General features: G+C 36.6%; 2 protein-coding genes across 2 annotated transcripts; one reads left to right on the plus strand and one right to left on the minus strand.

Moving 5' to 3' along the window:
- Positions 1-433: 433 nt before the first annotated feature.
- LOC107791210 (pleiotropic drug resistance protein 2-like) lies at positions 434-7927 on the plus strand. Its single transcript, XM_075228412.1, has 21 exons — positions 434-586; positions 681-1128; positions 1227-1347; positions 1658-1746; positions 1864-1948; positions 2066-2356; positions 2437-2527; positions 2609-3509; positions 3966-4126; positions 4237-4340; positions 4423-4588; positions 4675-4758; positions 4863-4993; positions 5078-5410; positions 5519-5809; positions 5911-5994; positions 6085-6218; positions 6328-6555; positions 6648-6819; positions 6905-7159; positions 7420-7927. Exons 2-21 carry the CDS (start codon positions 743-745, stop codon positions 7699-7701), a joined length of 4389 nt encoding a protein of 1462 aa, XP_075084513.1. The 5' UTR covers positions 434-586; positions 681-742; the 3' UTR covers positions 7702-7927.
- A 985-nt stretch (positions 7928-8912) lies between these two features.
- LOC107791209 (uncharacterized) lies at positions 8913-14995 on the minus strand. Its single transcript, XM_016613227.2, has 4 exons — positions 14829-14995; positions 11930-14530; positions 9848-10158; positions 8913-9617 (listed from the first exon to the last, which is right to left on the minus strand). Exons 1-4 carry the CDS (start codon positions 14855-14857, stop codon positions 9253-9255), a joined length of 3306 nt encoding a protein of 1101 aa, XP_016468713.1. The 5' UTR covers positions 14858-14995; the 3' UTR covers positions 8913-9252.
- Between the last annotated feature and the right edge of the window lie 3591 nt (positions 14996-18586).

The following is an 18586-nucleotide window of genomic DNA, read 5'->3' on the forward strand; positions in this document are numbered from 1 at the left end:
TAAATTTTAAGAAGAAAGAAAAAACGTATACTTAAGCAACAAACAATACTTTTACCTGTTGTTGTTCCTCCTCTGGATACCCTTTAACTAATTGCTATATAAACTTGAGTATATGTATCTTCATTTTCCAACTTCAAAATTTTCAAGTAAAAAAGGAATAATAACAAAAGTGCATGTAGTATAGGTTTGCCAATTTTAAATTTTTGCGACTTTAAATCTGTCTGTAATAGTAGAAACTTAAAAATTTGAACTCTTACTTACAATCAAGAAAAGACAAAAACTTGAATCTGTTGGAAACTCCAAAATCTGACAAAATATGGTATTTATACTTGCAAAAATATGATTGCCTTAAAACTCTAAATACTCATTCTTGGCTTTATTATCATCTGCATACATAGAAACCTCCACTATATATACTTCCCTACCAAGTTCATCCTAATGCAACCCAAGATTTCCCCTTTCTCCTCTAAAGATTCAAGCTCAGCCAGATAAGCAAAAGGGAAAAAAACAAAACCAAAAAGAAGAGAGAGTTAGATTTCTTAGTTACATTCATATTGGTTCTATTTCATACACTGTACATATTTATGTAAGTTCACTGATTATTTAGTGCTATAATTTCACTAGATATATTCCATTGAGCATAACTTGAGTGACACATTTTTGTTTTTCCACTATTCTAGAACAGCATTGAAGGAAATATTCAAGAAAACTTGGTCCTGGACAGGGCGAAAAATCTGCATAAATGGCTGCATCAATAAGGGAAAATGAGCTAGTGAGGTCAATGAGCAAAAAGGCAAGTTTTGCATCAGCTAGTAGAAAAGGATCATGGGCTTCAGCAAGTATTCGCGACGCGTTTGATGCACCAGGAGTGGATGTTTTCGCTAAAAGTGGGAGACAAGATGATGAAGATGAACTTAAATGGGCTGCAATTGAAAGGCTTCCAACTTATGACAGAATGAGGAAAGAAATTTTAAAGCAAGTATTGGATAATGGAAAAGTTGTTCATGAACAAGTCGATGTAGCACATATGGGAATGCAAGAAAAGGAGCAACTTATGGAGAGTATATTAAATGGTATTGATGAAGACAATGAGAGATTCCTTCTCAGGCTTAAAGATCGTATCGAAAGGTGAAAAAATACATGAGCTGTTTTTTTCCAGCTTTTCAAGAATCAAAATTATTGTTGTTTGGGGTATAAAGTATGAGATAATAAACTTTGTCAAACAGGGTTGGGATAGACATTCCAAGAATTGAAATCAGGTTTGAACACTTGTCAATTGAAGGAGATGCATATGTTGGCAGCAGAGCTCTTCCAACACTATGGAATTCAACCATCAATTCATTAGAGGTAGTTAAAACTTGCATTATTTGAATCATTTGTATATCTAAGACATTAAAGGCAGCCCAGTGCACTAAGCTCCCGCTATGTGCGGGGTCCGGGAAAGGGCCGGACCACAAAGTTCTATTGTACGCAGCCTTATTTCTGCAAGAGGCTGTTTCTACGGCTCGAACCCGTGATCTCCTGGTCACATGGCAACAACTTTACCAGTTATGCCAAGGCTCCCCTTCTGTATATCTAAGACATTATTCAGAAGATATCTATTCAAGTATTGATACTTCAGTTTAAGTATTACTTTTTGTTTTTTTATGTCTAATAGGGAATTCTTGGTCTTCTGAGGCTTTCTCCGTCTAAGAAGAAATCTGTCAAAATACTGGATGACATTTCTGGAATTGTAAAACCATCAAGGTATGATGTCTTTGTTCTAATATTTAGGCCTCCTTTTATAATATATTTAGACATAGTTGAGTTTCTGACCGTTTGTTATCATTGTTTTTTGTAAAAAATTTAAACTCCTATTATTAGGATGACACTGCTTCTTGGACCTCCAGCCTCTGGCAAAACTACATTGTTGAAGGCACTCGCCGGAAAGCTGGAACAAGATCTTAGGGTGTGTTATTTTCCTCAAGACAGATAATTCTTGGTGTTTTCAAACTAAAACCCCTGATAACCTTTGTTAACTCTTGACATTCTTGGACTTTGTTTTTTTTTTTTTAAATCAATGTAGGTAAAGGGGAAGGTCACTCACTGCGGTCACGAACTCAAAGAGTTCATACCTCAGAGAACTTGTGCTTATATCTGCCAACATGATCTTCATCATGGTGAGATGACAGTAAGAGAGACATTGGACTTCTCGGGTCGCTGTTTGGGAGTTGGTGCCAGATATGAACTGCTAGCAGAGCTTTCGAGACGAGAAAAAGATTCAGGAATCAAACCGGATCCTGAGATAGATGCATTCATGAAAGCCATATCAGTAGCTGGACAAAAGACCAATTTGGTCACTGACTCTATTCTCAAGGTCTGATTTCCCCTCCTACAATATGAAGTTCCATTTATTTTCCTCATATGTTAGGGTGACTAACAAGATTTCTGCACCAGATACTTGGATTGGATATTTGTTCTGATACAATGGTGGGTGATGAAATGAGAAGAGGTATTTCTGGTGGACAAAAGAAGCGTGTAACGACAGGTATATGATGAATTAAACTAGTCAAGTTCTAAAGTTGGTTTCCATCATTTACTTAAAGGTTGTTAATGGATATGAATGCAGGAGAAATGTTGGTTGGTCCTGCAAAAGTTTTTTTGATGGATGAAATATCGACTGGTCTTGACAGTTCAACAACATTTCAAATAGTCAAATATATGAGACAGATGGTTCATATAATGAATGTGACCATGATAATATCTCTACTTCAGCCAGCCCCGGAAACCTTTAATCTATTTGATGACATTATCTTGCTTACAGAAGGGAAAATTGTCTACCAAGGTCCACGTGAACACGTTCTTGAGTTCTTCGAAAGTGTTGGATTTAAATGTCCTGAAAGGAAAGGAGTCGCGGATTTTCTTCAAGAGGTTACTTCCAAGAAAGATCAAGAACAATACTGGTCCAAAAAGAATGTTCCCTATCAATATGTATCAGTGCATGACTTTGTTGAACAGTTCAAATCTTTCCATATTGGGCTGAAGCTTTTCGGTGAAGTTCATGTTCCTTATGACAGAAGTAAAACCCACCCTGCAGCATTGGTGAAAGTAAAATATGGTATCTCTAACAAAGAACTTTTCAAGGCATGCTTGTCAAGGGAGTGGTTGCTGATGAAACGAAACTCCTTCGTCTACATTTTCAAGACTGTTCAGATCACAATCATGGCTATCTTTACATTCACTGTATTCTTTAGAACGAAAATGAAGCACGGTGAAGCAGAAGATGGAGGAAAATTTTATGGTGCACTGTTTTTCAGCCTTCTCAATGTGATGTTCAATGGCATGGCTGAGCTTGCAATGACTATTTTCAGGCTACCTGTCTTTTTTAAACAGAGAGATGCTTTGGTTTACCCAGCTTGGGCTTTTGCTCTTCCAATTTGGCTCCTTAGAATCCCCGTCTCGCTGATGGAATCAGGAATATGGATCCTTCTCACATACTACACTGTTGGATTTGCACCTGCAGCTGATAGGTATATCCACTATATAGCATGTTTGGCCGTGCTTCTAAAATCAGCTTATTTTGAAAAGTGCTTTTCAAAAAAAACAAAAAAATTTGGTGAGAAGCAGTTTGTGTTTGGCTAATCAATTTGAAAAGCACTTTTGAGCAGTAATTATGTTTGGTCAAGTTTTTAAAAAGTGTTTCTAAATGTATTTTTCTCAACAGTACTTTTCGAAAATGTGCTTTTGGGAGAAGTTACTTTTTTCTGCTTCTCAAAAACTGCTTCTGCTTCTACTCAGAAACATTTTTTTCCTTCTAAAAGCTTGGCCAAACAACTTAACTTTGGAAAAAAGCATTTTTGGCCAAAAAAGGCACTTTTGGCCAAAAAGAAGCACGGCCAAACAGGCTAATAGTCTCTTTTGATAGATCCTATAGCTGACAATGTCAGATTTTCAAAGTTCACTAACAAGTTCATCAACTTAAACAGGTTTTTCCGGCAGTACTTGGCCTATGTTGGTATTCACCAGATGGCGTTGGGACTCTTCCGTTTCATTGCAGCGCTTGGAAGAACACAAGTTGTGGCCAACACACTTGGTACCTTCACATTGTTGTCAGTTTTTGTCCTTGGTGGATTTATCATTGCCAAAGGTTAGCAACTGAAAGATATATTAGCTAATGAAGTAAAACTAGTTAATCATTCCAAGACTGGAATTTCATCATACTGTGATTCTGATATAAGCAACTGGTTGTTCCAATAGATGACCTCCAACGTTGGATGAAATGGGCCTATTACCTTTCCCCTATGTCATATGGACAGAACGCTATAGTTCTTGTTGAATTTCTTGACAAAAGATGGAACAAGGTAAATTAGCATAGTTACATCTTAGATATTCATTTTTGATCTCTATCTTTAGATATTCTAAGAATATGTTGCTCTCTTTCAGCCCAATGAGGATCCAAGCTTTGCAGGAAAAACAGTTGGAATAGAGCTTCTTAAAGCCAGAGGGATGTTTACAGAAGACATTTGGTACTGGATTTGTGTCATTGCACTTTTCGCGTTCTCATTGTTTTTCAACCTCTGCTTCGTTGCAGCACTCACGTACTTAAAACGTAAGAGATGATACTTGGTAGTTATTTTCTCACTATGCTTGGACACTATCTTTTGGTTTTGACCGTCTTTTATAACTTGATTGCAGCTCTTGGAAATACTAAATCTATTATGGTGAATGAAGAACACAGTCAAAACAAGGAAAAGAAGATCAAAGTAATTCCAGATGAAGGTTCAAGATTAAGACCATCTCTTTGTTCAGGAATTTGAATTACTATATCAAAAGAATGCCATTGACGTGCTTCGGCTTCTTATTTATCTGTTTTGATATATTAGGAATGAACACTTCAGAAGGTATAAATTCAAACAATGCAGATAGTGCAACCAACAAAAAGGGCATGGTGCTGCCATTCCAGCCTTTGTCCCTTTCATTTGAAAATGTGAATTACTATGTTGATATGCCTGCTGTAAGTTCTTATCTCTTCTCTACTAACTAGAATCTAATGTTGCCTGTATAGTCCTAACTGGTCAGTGAATGATGTCTGAATCAGGAAATGAAAAGTCAAGGAATTGAAGAAACGCGACTCCAGCTTTTGCGAGATGTGAGTGGTGCTTTTAGACCAGGTGTGCTAACAGCATTAATGGGTGTGAGTGGTGCTGGAAAGACTACTTTGATGGATGTTTTAGCTGGAAGGAAAACTGGTGGATACATTGAAGGGAATATCTGTGTTTCTGGTTATCCAAAAATCCAAGAAACCTTCGCTCGAGTTAGTGGCTACTGTGAACAAAATGACATTCATTCTCCACATGTCACTGTTTATGAATCTCTTCTATACTCCGCCTGGTTGCGTCTTCCTTCAGATGTGAACAACGAAACTCGAATGGTATAGCTTTAGATTTTCTTTGGTAGAATGATGATGTCTATCAAAATATGTTAGTACCTTTATTTTCATCCACTGAGCAAGCATTGACGAATCCCTCGTTTGGTTCAGATGTTTGTGGAGGAAGTGATGGAGTTAGTTGAGCTTACATTATTGAGAGACTCTCTAGTTGGACTTCCAGGAGTTGATGGTTTATCGACTGAACAAAGAAAGCGGCTTACTATAGCCGTGGAGTTGGTTGCTAATCCTTCAATCATCTTCATGGATGAGCCTACGTCGGGTCTGGATGCTCGAGCTGCTGCAATTGTAATGAGAGCTGTAAGGAACACTGTGGATACAGGGAGAACTGTAGTTTGCACAATTCATCAACCAAGTATTGACATATTTGAATCATTTGATGAGGTACTAACTTCTTGAATCTTGTCCACATCATCTATAACTAGTTCATAGATTCGTCACCTTGGACTGGATTTATCATGACTACAATGTCAATATCTATGCAGTTATTCTTGATGAAGAGAGGAGGACAAGTCATTTATGCTGGACCCCTCGGTCGCAGTTCTCAGCACTTGACAGAGTATTTTGAAGTAAGATGATACTATATTTGTAAAATAGTTATCATTCTATTATAAGTCATCGATAGTCATGCAAATGATCGTTTATACCAACTTTTTCAGTCTGTTCCTGGGGTTAACAAGATCAAAGATGGATATAATCCTGCTACTTGGATGCTTGAGGTCAGCGCTGCATCCGTTGAGTCTCAACTTGGTGTAGACTTTGCAGAAATATTAACCAACTCTGATCTGTACAGGTATGAGAATATGACAAATGAAACTGATCCATTACTATTATTCATTGTTCTATTCCCTACATCCAACTCTTGCTCATACTAAATTTTCTCAAATTCTCCAAATTTGCAGGAGAAATGAAGAACTGATTAAGCAACTTAGTACTTCAGCGCCAGGATCCAAGGACCTGTATTTCCCTACTAAGTACTCTCAGCCCCTATTGACTCAATTCAAGGCATGTTTCTGGAAACAACATTGGTCTTATTGGAGGAATCCACAGTACAATGTCATCAGATTTTTCATGACAACAGTCATCGGAATTATATTTGGCGTCATTTTCTGGGGCAAAGGAGGAAAATTGTGAGTCATTCTCCTAAAACTTGAATTACTAAGCTTCAATCTTTTAGCACTCAAAGTGGATCAACTCTTAACCAAACTATTCTTTCTATCAGCGAAAAACAACAGGACCTTTCAAATCTAATGGGAGCAATGTATGCTGCTGTTCTGTTTCTTGGAGGAACAAACACTTCTGCTGTTCAATCTGTTGTGGCTATTGAGAGAACAGTCTTCTATCGCGAAAGAGCAGCAGGGATGTTTTCAGCTTTGCCATATGCTTTTGCTCAGGTATATGAACTGACCATCTAGTTTATATGAATTGTAAGCGTAGATTATGTCAACAAAATCAAGCTCATTATACGTTCCTTTATAGGTTACTGTGGAAACAATCTATGTCGGGATCCAAACTTTCCTTTACAGCCTAATTCTTTACTCAATGATTGGATTTGAGTGGCAAGCTGACAAGTTCTTCTGGTTCTATTACTACGTGTTCATGTGCTTCGTCTACTTCACACTTTACGGAATGATGCTTGTAGCTCTCACTCCAAATTATCAGATAGCAGCAATTGTGATGTCTTTCTTCCTCAGCTTCTGGAACCTCTTCTCTGGTTTCCTCATTCCTAGGATGGTAAGTGAAATCTTGATATCCCAATTATTCTTCCTTTCACAAACTTAAAAAATAAAAAAAAATAAAAAACAGTCTGGTGCACTAAACTCCCACTATGCGCGGTGTCCGGGGAAGGGCCGGACCACAAGGCTCTCTATTGTACGCAGCCTTACCTTGCATTTCTGCAAGAGACTGTTTCCATGGCTCGAACCCGTGACCTCCTGGTCACATGGCAGCAACTATTAATCTAATATATGTGACATGTTTATACTATGATGCAGCAAATTCCAATATGGTGGAGGTGGTACTACTGGGGTTCACCAGTTGCATGGACAATATATGGTCTCATTACATCTCAATTGGGAGACAAAACAGAACTTGTTCATGTTCCTAGTCATGATAATGCCCCTAGTTATCTTCCATTAAAGGATTACCTCAAGGAATATTTGGGTTATGATTTTGACTTTCTTGGTGCAGTTGCTGCAGCACATCTTGGTTGGGTACTTCTATTCTTCACTGTCTTTGTATATGCCATCAGAGTTCTCAACTTCCAAAAGAGATAAAAGTCAAGAAAACCTCCAAGTTTGAATTGTTCAGATCTATACACAACTAGTTCTATTGTTCTTTTCTTCATCTCCTTTAGGATAATTCAAGGGAAATAATGAAGGTACCATTGTGAAATAATGTATGTAGCATTTATAATCTTGTTTTTGTTTGTTATAATTGTAAATTTTCATTCTTCCAAATTTGTACCAATTGCTGTTATTTATATGAAACAAAAAAACAACGTTCATTCAACTAGTACTGGTATTGGGTCCATTTTTCCTTTTCCGCTTGGTTTCGAGCTTAATATTTAAGTTTATTTGAAAATAAATAAAACTCTCTCTTGCATTGGATTAAGCATTGCATCGCTTCCTCCTCTGTGTGCTTTGATTCAAGCTTAATTTCTGAATTTCATTGGGAAACAAATGAATCAACTCTCTTATTTTGGATAGGATTTAAGTTATACATAAATACTAATTGTTTAAAGACGTTTTACAACTATCAGTTATCACTATAAGGGGTCGTTTGGTAGGGCGTATATGAATAATGCTAAATAAGGTGTATTAGTAATGCATGGGTTAGTAATACAAGCATTAGTTATACAGAGATTATTTCTTATGCATTGTTTGGTGTGGTGTATTAAAAATTAAAATGCATTGCATAATTTTTAAGAAATTTAATTGGTTACAAAAATGCCCTCCATATTCTTTAACTTAAGGGACTTTAAGGATAATTTTGTCTTCAACCATGCTAATGCATGCATTAATAGCCTTTGTATTGCTAATGCCATGGTTTTCTATGCATTAGCTATACATAGGATAATACAAAATAGAGAATATAACTAATGCTTGTATTAGTTATACATAGGTTGAAAAGGTGTACCAAACAAAGCATTACTAATACACAAAGCTAATGCATGCATTATTTTCTCTAACACACACTACCAAACGACCTCTAAGTGATTGCAAGTTAGTTACTATTTTTACCATTGTATGAGATTGTGAAAATATTTTCTACATCTGCAATACATAGAACTTAAACTCCGAGAGGATATTGATCAACTTCAGCCTCGACTACTGAAACATAAACATTTACTTACCACTAATTTCCTGTCAATTCTAAAATGAATACAGAAGAGACTAGTTCAAGGCCGTTTATAGATGTTAACCAAAATAAGCTCAGATAAAAAAGATGGGAAAGGTAACTGATGAACTCCAGCAACCATGCAATCTTCAAGAAAAAAGGGGTTTTGGCTTACCCCTGTTATGTGCTTGATTTGCACCAAAAGTTTTACAAATGCAATCGACAGCACAAATGTAGCAAAGGAAAAGCCATAGTAAAGCAATAAGAGAAGTAGCATAAGCTTGCATACAGGTTCTGGAGTTTGACAAAAGCTGTGGATATGAACAGAGTTTTACACAATTCATAATCTTTTAGTTTTCTTTGTACCTTTCTTCCATCCTCCTATCTACACTGATTTCTTTTTTCCTCCTTTCTTTTTCTGATCTTTTGTGTTCCAAAAGGTTGACGGCTGGAGGGGTTCTCCCGAGCTGCAATGAAAACTTTAACCCTTAATCTCCCTCAACAGGGTTGACAGGAGCATCTACAAAATCATGAATCTCCTTTTTACTCTTGATTAAACATTTTCTTTTGGTGTCATTATCAACTTTATCCAAGTCTTCAGCTATTCCCAAGTAACCATAGAGCAAAAGTTCCTCAACTTCATCCCCCTTCACGTTTTTGTTCATGCCTTTGCCCTTGGTAGAAGTTGCTATTCCAAAGTCTGTCCTTCCGCGTTCTTCTCCCATGAAGTAGTAATGAAGCTTTTCTGCATCCTGAAAGCCAGGAATAGTGCCCAAGAACTTCACCAGTAATACACTACCATTACCAGGCTTCCCCAAACAAACCTTCATTCTACCACCGCTAAAACCTTTACCTGCAGTTGAAGAGTACAGAGAAGCGAGAATATTGTCATCAAACACAATGATACAAAGAGGTCGGCTCTCTAAGAACAACTGAAAGAAACTTCCTAATCTGCAGAATACATAAATGAATTGCTACTGATATTAGATGAAAGCAGGGCATCACCCTTCTCATAATAACGTCTCCCTCTTGAGGCACAAAACTCAAAACCAGATAAACAAAAAAGTTGTACAACACACGCACCTCTCAGAAAGTCCTCCACAGCTTCAATAGTCATGACTTTTCGCCCATCTAGGCCAGTTAACAAAGCAGAGCAGTTATGTATAACAACCACTGGTGGCCAAAGAATAAGATCTTCTTTTTGGGCTAAAGCAGTAGGGGCAGGAACAGCCACTGGCGCCCATAATTTTCCCTCAGGGGGTGCATCACTGTTCCACCCCATTAGGACACATATTGCATTGTGAAGACCCAAGTGTTTTGCTTTCAACCCCACCTTTTTTGACATAAAACAATGTTTCGCCAAGGCTCGAGTATCTGTGAACTCTTTTGATTGACTGAGAAAGTACAATTATTTAGCAATTGCAAGATAAAAGTAGTACACGGCAATACATACAAGATAAATTCGGAGAACTAGTTGGGCCATGCAAAAATGTCCATGTGAAGACAAAACAAAAAGTGATATCACCAACCTACTCCAGCACAAAAAAGAAACATTCAAAAGTCAAGAGGGCAACAGGGTATCAAGCATCCTTATCTGACTAGGCGGCGGTTCCAATGTTTCCTGGTTAAACTGAGTCCTTGGCGCGTACTAACCAACAGAACCAAAACAGCTTAAAATAACCATCTCCTCAGGAACTACATCTTCAGAAGCCTATAACTATATCAAGCTTTTGTTTTATTTTATTGCTATTGCCTATGAAGTTTGTTTTTCTTTTCCTAATATCTTGGCGGCACAGCATCTCCATAACCTTGTTTGTACTTTTTAATGTGAGCTTGCTTATACTTTTCTATATCTTAATAGAATCTGCAGATTCCTCTTACAAAGAACAATGTATTCAGCTGCTTATTACAATAGTGGAAAAAGCATAAGCATACAGAGTATGATGTCCAGAAGAATTTGACCACAATTAGAACTAAAAACTACCCCCAAGTACTTCAATAAACTTTGTCCATCTGCAGAAGAAAAAATGAATTTAACAGAACCTTCTTCAGTTTCAAATTTTATCTTCTTCTTGCTGCCACTATAACTTTATTTTTTTGAATCAGTAACACATTCATATCTTTGATAAAGAAGCAAGTGCACGGTTATGCACAACTTTTGTCTCCAACATATTCTAGAACAGCAAATGGATCTTTGTTCCATTTCTCCAACATAAAAAATAAAAAGAGATGAATTCCTAGACCCCTTTTGCTGCCATCAGTTCAAAGTAGGACAACGCTTATAGTTGAAGTTCAAGACGCAAAAAGATTTAGATACGTTTTTCTATAACTGCTTCTATTTTCTGAGAGGAGTACCCTGCAAATAAATGTTTTCTATTTTCTGATCGGGTTTCCAGGAGAAATAGAGCACTATCAATGTATTTCCAGCCTACCATTTCACACTCAAAATCATGTTTTTAAAAAGGTTCTTGACCAGTTTGATCACTAAAACCAAACCTCAATTGAAACTTCATGTAATCCGGTTAAGTTTAAGGAAAGTCGAGAGAAGAAAGGCAGGCTTTCAAGAATTTGATATTGAGTTCCGTATCAAATAGAATTTGATATTGATCTGACCAAAGCATAGAAATGGGTTGAAGCAACTAAGATTTGACCATCCTCATAGAAGTTACAGAATATATGTTAATGATGTTACAGTTCTGCTGGGCCATTCCCACAATTCACCTGATCAAACAATATCCTATGAGTTCTACATAATAAGAACTGAATAATTGGCAGAGAGAACGTAAATATTTCCTGATTTTGGACCCATGTCATAAGTTGAGCATCAGCATAATTTGTAATTCCATTTAATAATAATAATCCAAATAAGCTACTAAAAGATAGCAAAACCAATTTCGAGAATTCAAAATAAATTTATGGAACATGATTCTTGAACAACGTAAATGACCAGATGTAACTGTTTTCTCGAAATGAGAGAGAATGCCACATAGTGATTCAACTAGAACCATACTTGATTCTGCATGCAACACAATTTCACAGAAGCGATTATAATCTACTTAAAGAAATTCAGAACATGTGACATTTTGAAGCATCCAAATGGCAACGGATTATATTTATACTAATAAGCCATAAGCTTAAAGTTCAAACACTAAAAAGGAGACGGACCTCTTGGGACAAACAATGCAGTATAAGCCACCAGCCCTCCCTTGCTCCTTGTACCTTTTCTGAGTAGAAACACTCCCACTCAACCTTTTGGTGGAATATAGGAAGAACTTATGTACCAGTTGTTTAAATTCAAGTGAGTCTTCAGGCAACTCTGCACAAGCTACCTGATCCTTTAACCCTTCAACTATGTGGTCAGATCCTTCTGCTTTTTTATCATCTTTGCCTCTTATCCAAACATTTTTTGTTAGATGGTGTTTCCTATTACATTGAATTGAAACATAAGGTCTCAGTGAACTGGGATTCTCATGCACCTTTTGCTTTTTACCAGGATTATATGGTCTAATAAGGTGCCCCTGCCCCTGATTTATTGAACTGTGATACGACAATAAGCCATCAGCGCTAGTAACTCTACCGTAAAGGTCCCCGCTGTATGTCTTTTCTGCCTTTCCAAACCATTCATCATCCTCAAAGCTCTCAGGCGACAGTAAGCCACTGCTGTCTTGATCATCCCACACCTCGTTTCTACAATCTAAATCTTGATTTCTGGCAATGTTTTTCTTCCATTTACTGCACACAACCTGTCTAGACTTATGCCCCATTGTTTCTTCATCTAAAATGTATTTCCTCTTTACTGACCTAGTTGGATAACAATCGGGGCCAATTACACCTGATTCAATTTTCTTTAATTGTATCCTATCTCCAAGCATTTCCATTTCATGTTCGTGCCGTGGTGATCTCCTCCACCTCTCAACGTAGGATATATGATGTCCATCCTTGCTACTATGGTAATCCAGTCGCCTACGAGGAATCTCTTCATGACAGGGAACATCCAAATTTTCTCTGTCTGATTCTCTTACATTTCGCATATCAACATTAGTATCACCAGGATCCACATAAAACTGACCTTGGCTTGATCTCACTAATGATCTGGCATCCAGAAGGTTCATTGAAACTGATTGTTTGGTCAATGAATGGTGATCCCATGAACTGCTGTTAATGACATCTCTTCGAGGAAACTTAGCATCATCAGTATTCTCTCTAAGGGGTGGTTCCAAATAAATTGGTGCCCAAGCATGCCTTTTGTCAAGTACTGCTTGTCCAAGCATACTAGTTCTTTCATATGAATGACCATAATCACTAGTATCTCTTGGCCTACCTTTAGGATATAAATAATCCATATCGTCACCCGAAGGAGGACTAACTTTAGCATACTGGTAGCTTGTCCGCTCCTTATGCCCAGCTGCATATTCTTCAAGGGTATTATAACTGTGATTTTCACCATATTCATTGAGATATGATGGTTGTCTAAGCTTTGTGGAACTCCTTGAATGAATATCCCCAAGCAAATGCATATCATCTTGAACAACAGGGGCGTAATTCATCCTAGAGATTCCAGAGGATGTGGTCACACGTTCCTTATACTGAGAGGAGGCAGCAACATTCTTAGACCGGGATGCTGACTCCAAGTAGTGCGAAACATCCTTGGGATGAAATCCAGATCTTTCCTCTCTTTCAATCATTTCAATTGCCGACAATTTATCAAGAAGGAAAGGATCAGGGTAATGAGAAACCTCGTCTCTAAGCCTAATCTGTTGGGGTTGCACATGGACCGATAAAGGCCTCCTTGCAGTCTCCACATATTTTGAGGTAGATTGAGAGTCAAAGGGCAAAGTATGACCTCCTCGGCTCGACCCATCTTCCAAATACAACAGTTTTTGTCTGTCCAACCCATGATGATGCATACTACCCAAAACTCTCTCTTGATTCTCATTACGGCCTTGAACACTTCTAGCGCTATCATATTCATAATCATAATTTACACCAGCGCCTCTAGCTTCATATCTGTCCTCGTCATCAAAGAACTCATCATATCTTCTCCTTGTCTCATTCCTACTACTCAAAGAAGCCTGATAATGATGTCGAGGCTTCTTCTCATGCACGTGTCGATAAGCAAGAGACTTCAACTGAGGATGCATTTTGTTAACTCTATCACTAAATTCTTCATCCTTCTCCATTAACCCGCTCCTAGATTCAGGCTTCATTATATCACCTCTATCACGAAAATCTTCATCCTTCTCCATTAACCCGCTCCTAGATTCAGGCTTCATTATATCACCTCTATCACGAAAATCTTCATCTCCTTCCATTAATCCACTCCTCAACTGGAGTTCCATTATATCACCTCTTTCACTAAAATCTTGATCTCCATCCACTAACCCATGCCTCAACCGGGTCTCCACTATATCACCTCTATCACTAAATTTTTCCTCTCTTCTCATTAATCCACTCCTCAACTGGGGTTCCATTATATCACCTCTATCACTAAAATCTTGATCTCTATCAATTAATCCACTCCTACGCCAACTAACTCGGCGGGGCCCTTCCTCTTTCTGAGGGCTCGGGCTCAGACTCCTCGGCCTACGTGAAAACTGTTCCATTCCCCCACTATGAGGCATGAAGTAAGGCTCAGAACCCAATTCAACTCCATGATCATGCATTCTTAACCTCTCAACCCTATAGGCTCGTCCTGCAAAATCATCATGCTCCAAGCGCCACATTTCTTCTTCTTCTTCTTCTTCTTTTTTTCTTTTTTCTTCAGAACTACAACAGTAAAGAACAAGTGCTCCAAAGTTAGTACAGAGGGGTGGGGGGTAAGGGGGCAATGAGCATATACACAAAATTTCACTTCTTCAGTAACACTTTGAAGAAGTTATAGCATTAGCAGTGTCCGTTCGTTTTTTTCTCCCTTTTTCCTTTTTCTCAACTTTAATCCACTGGAATAATCGTTTTCTCTTTATAAGAACAAATATTTATTTAAGCCCTAACTCTAACCTAGTGAGATTTGATAAGGTTCATTAACCCTTACTTCATGCACAAATAAGGAAGAGCAATATTAAACCTTTGGATAGTGAAGTGCAGAGACGCCATGAACGATCATAGTAGAGAGTATCAACCGCCAATACAGAGAATTGTTAGCGGATTTGAGGGAACTTTCCTTTTTTAATCGGAACTAGCTCGGACATTATTAGCCTGTTTAGCCCAGCTTCTTTCCAGGCAAAAATATTTGTTTTCTAAAACTAAAGTCTTTGGCCCAGTTTTTTTTGAAGTAAAAAAATGCTTTCGAGGAGAAAAAAAAAAAAGAAGTTTATTTTCAAAAGTATTTTTTTGAAAAGTATATTTGAGAAAAATATACTTAGAAGTATTTTTTAAAAGTTTAGTCAAACACTAATTGCTACTCAAAAGTACTTTTCAAACTAAGTAGTCAAACACAAATTGATTCTAACTAAAATTACTTTTTTTTAAAAGTATTTTTGAGAAAATCACTTATCAAAATAAGCTGATTTTAGAAGTTTGGTCAAACATACTATAAAGAATATTGATCATATCAAACATTCATGATCTTATTTGTTTGAATATATTAGATTGTCCATTTTAACAAAATTATAATTGTCGACTTATCTCAGTGTAACTATCCTTAAATTAAACGAATCATATAATCATCGAATAATTCTTGGATGATACTCGAATATCATACTCCCTCTTTTTCAATTTATGCGACGGTGTTTGACTTAGCATGGAGTTTAAAAATAAGGAAAGACTTTTAAAATTTATTTTAAAAAATATATATATAAATATTTGTGTGCCTTTAAGTCAATTGAGGGTAAAGTATAAGTTCTACAGATATATTATTTCTAAGTAAGGAAGGTAATATTCTTTTTTAGACTGACTAAAAAAGAAAGAGTATCGCATAAATTGAGACGAGTGAAGTAATTATATAGTTTGTGCTACAAAGAATCTAAAAATATAACATGATTCAAAACGAATAAGAATACATTATAATTAAATGAATCTAAAAATGCTTTATTTACTATTTTTTTAACTTTATTTGTTATTTATTCATCATTGTCATCCTAATCATCATCATTAAAATTTTTGATTCCTTCCTACTTGTAACTCGTAATGAAGACCATAAAGTGGTTCTTTTATAAATATATATTTATTTAGAAACAGTATTATATGAGAAAAATAATTCGCCATAGCTTTTAATAATTTAAAAAAAATAATGTGAAAATTATCTTTGATTGGATTAGAAGGTATTTTGTCTGTTGGGATAGTGGCGAAACCAGAAAATTCAATAAGTGTCATGATCCCAAATTCCCTCTATAGGATATCGTGATGGCACCTAATCTCTAAGACTAGGTAAGCCTATCAACGCGGAAATAACAATAGAAATCTAAAATATATGAACTGCAATTCAAATAATTACTACTCCCAAAACCCGGTAGAAATAAGTCACAAGCTTCAAAGAATTTATCCTCAATGTACCTATATATCAGGGTCTAAAAAAAATAAGAAAGCAACATAATAATGATAGAAGGGGACTCCGGAGTCTGCGGACGGTGGCAGATATACCTCGAAGTCTCCGTACACAGGTAGCTCACTGATGTCTGGACTGGTAGGATGTACCTGGATCTACACAAAAAGATGTGCAGAAGCGTAGTATGAGTACACCACAGCGGTACCCAATAAGTGCCAAACCTAACCTCGATAGAGTAGTGACGAGGTTAGGTCAGACCCTACTCGAATAATAAAAGACAAGGTAAAATATTTAACAATATAATAAAAATAAAATGACAATGGAAATGAATCAAGTAAGTAGTATGTCACCAATTGACTACGCAAAAATAATGGCAAATAATACCTCGTGGAAACAAAACAAAATATTTTTTTCAACTTTAAGAAAATCACAACAATAATCAAAGGCAACTGCGGCCATAAATCAATATCAACAAGGGCACTCCCGAGATACCGCATCGTAGTCCCAAATCATAAATAAATTCATAATATCTCATTTCCTTATATCACCGCGGGAGCCTTCACATTTAATTTTAAAGAAAATATTTTTTTTCCCGAAATAGCATCCCGCGTTTTAGCCACCCTTATCACACCGCATGACTTCTAGTAGTTCCCCTACTAGCCATGCGTATCAAGCCACCCTTATCTCACCGCATGCGTTTCAACACCCAGACCTTATACCACCGTATGCGTATCAATATCACAATATATCATAATTTATACCTCAAGTGCCAAAATAAATCAACAACAATATTTTTTTCATAATAAAGAGCTCACGGTTCCATCACAATGAGTACAAAAATCTCACAAAATATTCAGCAAAAATAATATTTCACAAATTTAACACCTTGTCTAAATATCAAAAAAAATTAAATATAAAATACTTCATTTTTAATAATATTTAAATGGCTAAATAGGTGTACGACCCCTTAAACTTAGCTCCAGTTTCCATTTTGACACCTTAACTAAACCCATTACCTATTGAACACTTCAACCTAAATTAATGTATGCCTATTAAACACAAAAACTGACATGGCAAGAGAGTTGTATTTTACCCCCTCTTATGCGCGTGAATTTAATGGGTTTGAGATCATATATTTTTTTTGTTTAAATCAAAATTAACTTTTTTTTCTAAAGGTCACCCATAACCACCTGATCCCCGACGAGTAACGAAAGCAGAAGAAGAACGACAATAAATTTTATTGACGGAATTAATGGAGATTGCCGGAAAAGTCAGAACTCCGGCCAGGTCCAAAGAGGCGACAAGCAACAGTAATATGTTATCAAGGTTTTAACATTTACACACCAACCACGAAATCAGTAATAGATAGAACACGAACGAATCTCCGATACCATAACGATGGAAGACTAGAAATGGTGATAAATATCACCGATTTTAATGGTAGCCCCCGAAATATTAAACGTCCGATTACTTCTTTCAGTTCTGCTCTTTTATCAGTTAAAACAACAATAAAACAGAATAATAGAGATGAAGGAGGAAAGAAAATGAGCAACTACCGGTGGTTGCTAGAATCGCTGGATTCTTTTTTGTTTCTTCCCTTTTTCTCAACTTGGATTTTTTCTTCTCCAGTTAGCTAAAAGAAGGGATTTTCAACCCAAAAAAGAAAGAAAAAAATTGACATAAATTTCTCCCTTTCCTAGATCTGAAAATCCAAAAATGGTACATGTATTTTTTTCTTTTGGCAGATGAAAACAGTAGTCTTCTGGTGGTTGAAGAGCCAGGGAGATTGGGGAAGGCGGAGGTGAGTTTCTATGGAAGGGGCTGATGGGATTCCATGGAATGAAAAAAAAAAAAAAGGGAGTTGGTTGGGAAGAAGGTGACGGTGGGAGGGGGAGTGTTTAAATTAAATCTTTTTTGTTTTCAAAATTTCTTTTTGACTATTTGGACCCAAATGCCATGTGTCTCCCTCTTATTTGTCATTTTGCTAAGTCATTCATGTGTGAATTACACGCACCTTATTATTTTTACTGGTTATGAGTAAAGTATTCAATAGATCACTTTATATAATATTAAAGTGTTCAATAGGAAAAACGCTAAGTTAAAGTATCAAAATGGAAACTTGAGCCAAGTTTAAGGGGCCGTACACCTATTTGGCCTATTTAAATTAAAAAAATTCCACCTTCAATTAATGCACAAAATAAAAGAAACCAAGTTTCAGCTAAACAAGTAAAAATAATTAGCAGGTGAAAGTCAAGCAAATTTAAAGTATATAAATCAGATCAAAGATGAAGAATATAACAAGATAAAATAATTTAATTAATGTGTGACAGAGATATACA

This window comes from Nicotiana tabacum, chromosome 13 (genome assembly GCF_000715075.1).
Source record: "Nicotiana tabacum cultivar K326 chromosome 13, ASM71507v2, whole genome shotgun sequence".
In the NCBI taxonomy this organism is placed as follows: domain Eukaryota; kingdom Viridiplantae; phylum Streptophyta; class Magnoliopsida; order Solanales; family Solanaceae; genus Nicotiana; species Nicotiana tabacum.

Bases quoted from the DNA above. Each gene is read 5' to 3' on its own strand.
- LOC107791210 (XM_075228412.1), top strand. From the start codon at position 743: ATGGCTGCATCAATAAGGGAAAATGAGCTAGTGAGGTCAATGAGCAAA. The intron at 6,820-6,904 runs GTATATGAACTG...GTTCCTTTATAG, and splicing joins TGCCATATGCTTTTGCTCAG to GTTACTGTGGAAACAATCTA. The intron at 7,160-7,419 runs GTAAGTGAAATC...ACTATGATGCAG, and splicing joins GTTTCCTCATTCCTAGGATG to CAAATTCCAATATGGTGGAG.
- LOC107791209 (XM_016613227.2), bottom strand. From the start codon at position 14,857: ATGGCGTCTCTGCACTTCACTATCCAAAG. The intron at 14,531-14,828 runs GTTTAATATTGC...TTACTGTTGTAG, and splicing joins CTGCACTTCACTATCCAAAG to TTCTGAAGAAAAAAGAAAAA. The intron at 10,159-11,929 runs GTCCGTCTCCTT...GTACTTTCTCAG, and splicing joins TGCATTGTTTGTCCCAAGAG to TCAATCAAAAGAGTTCACAG.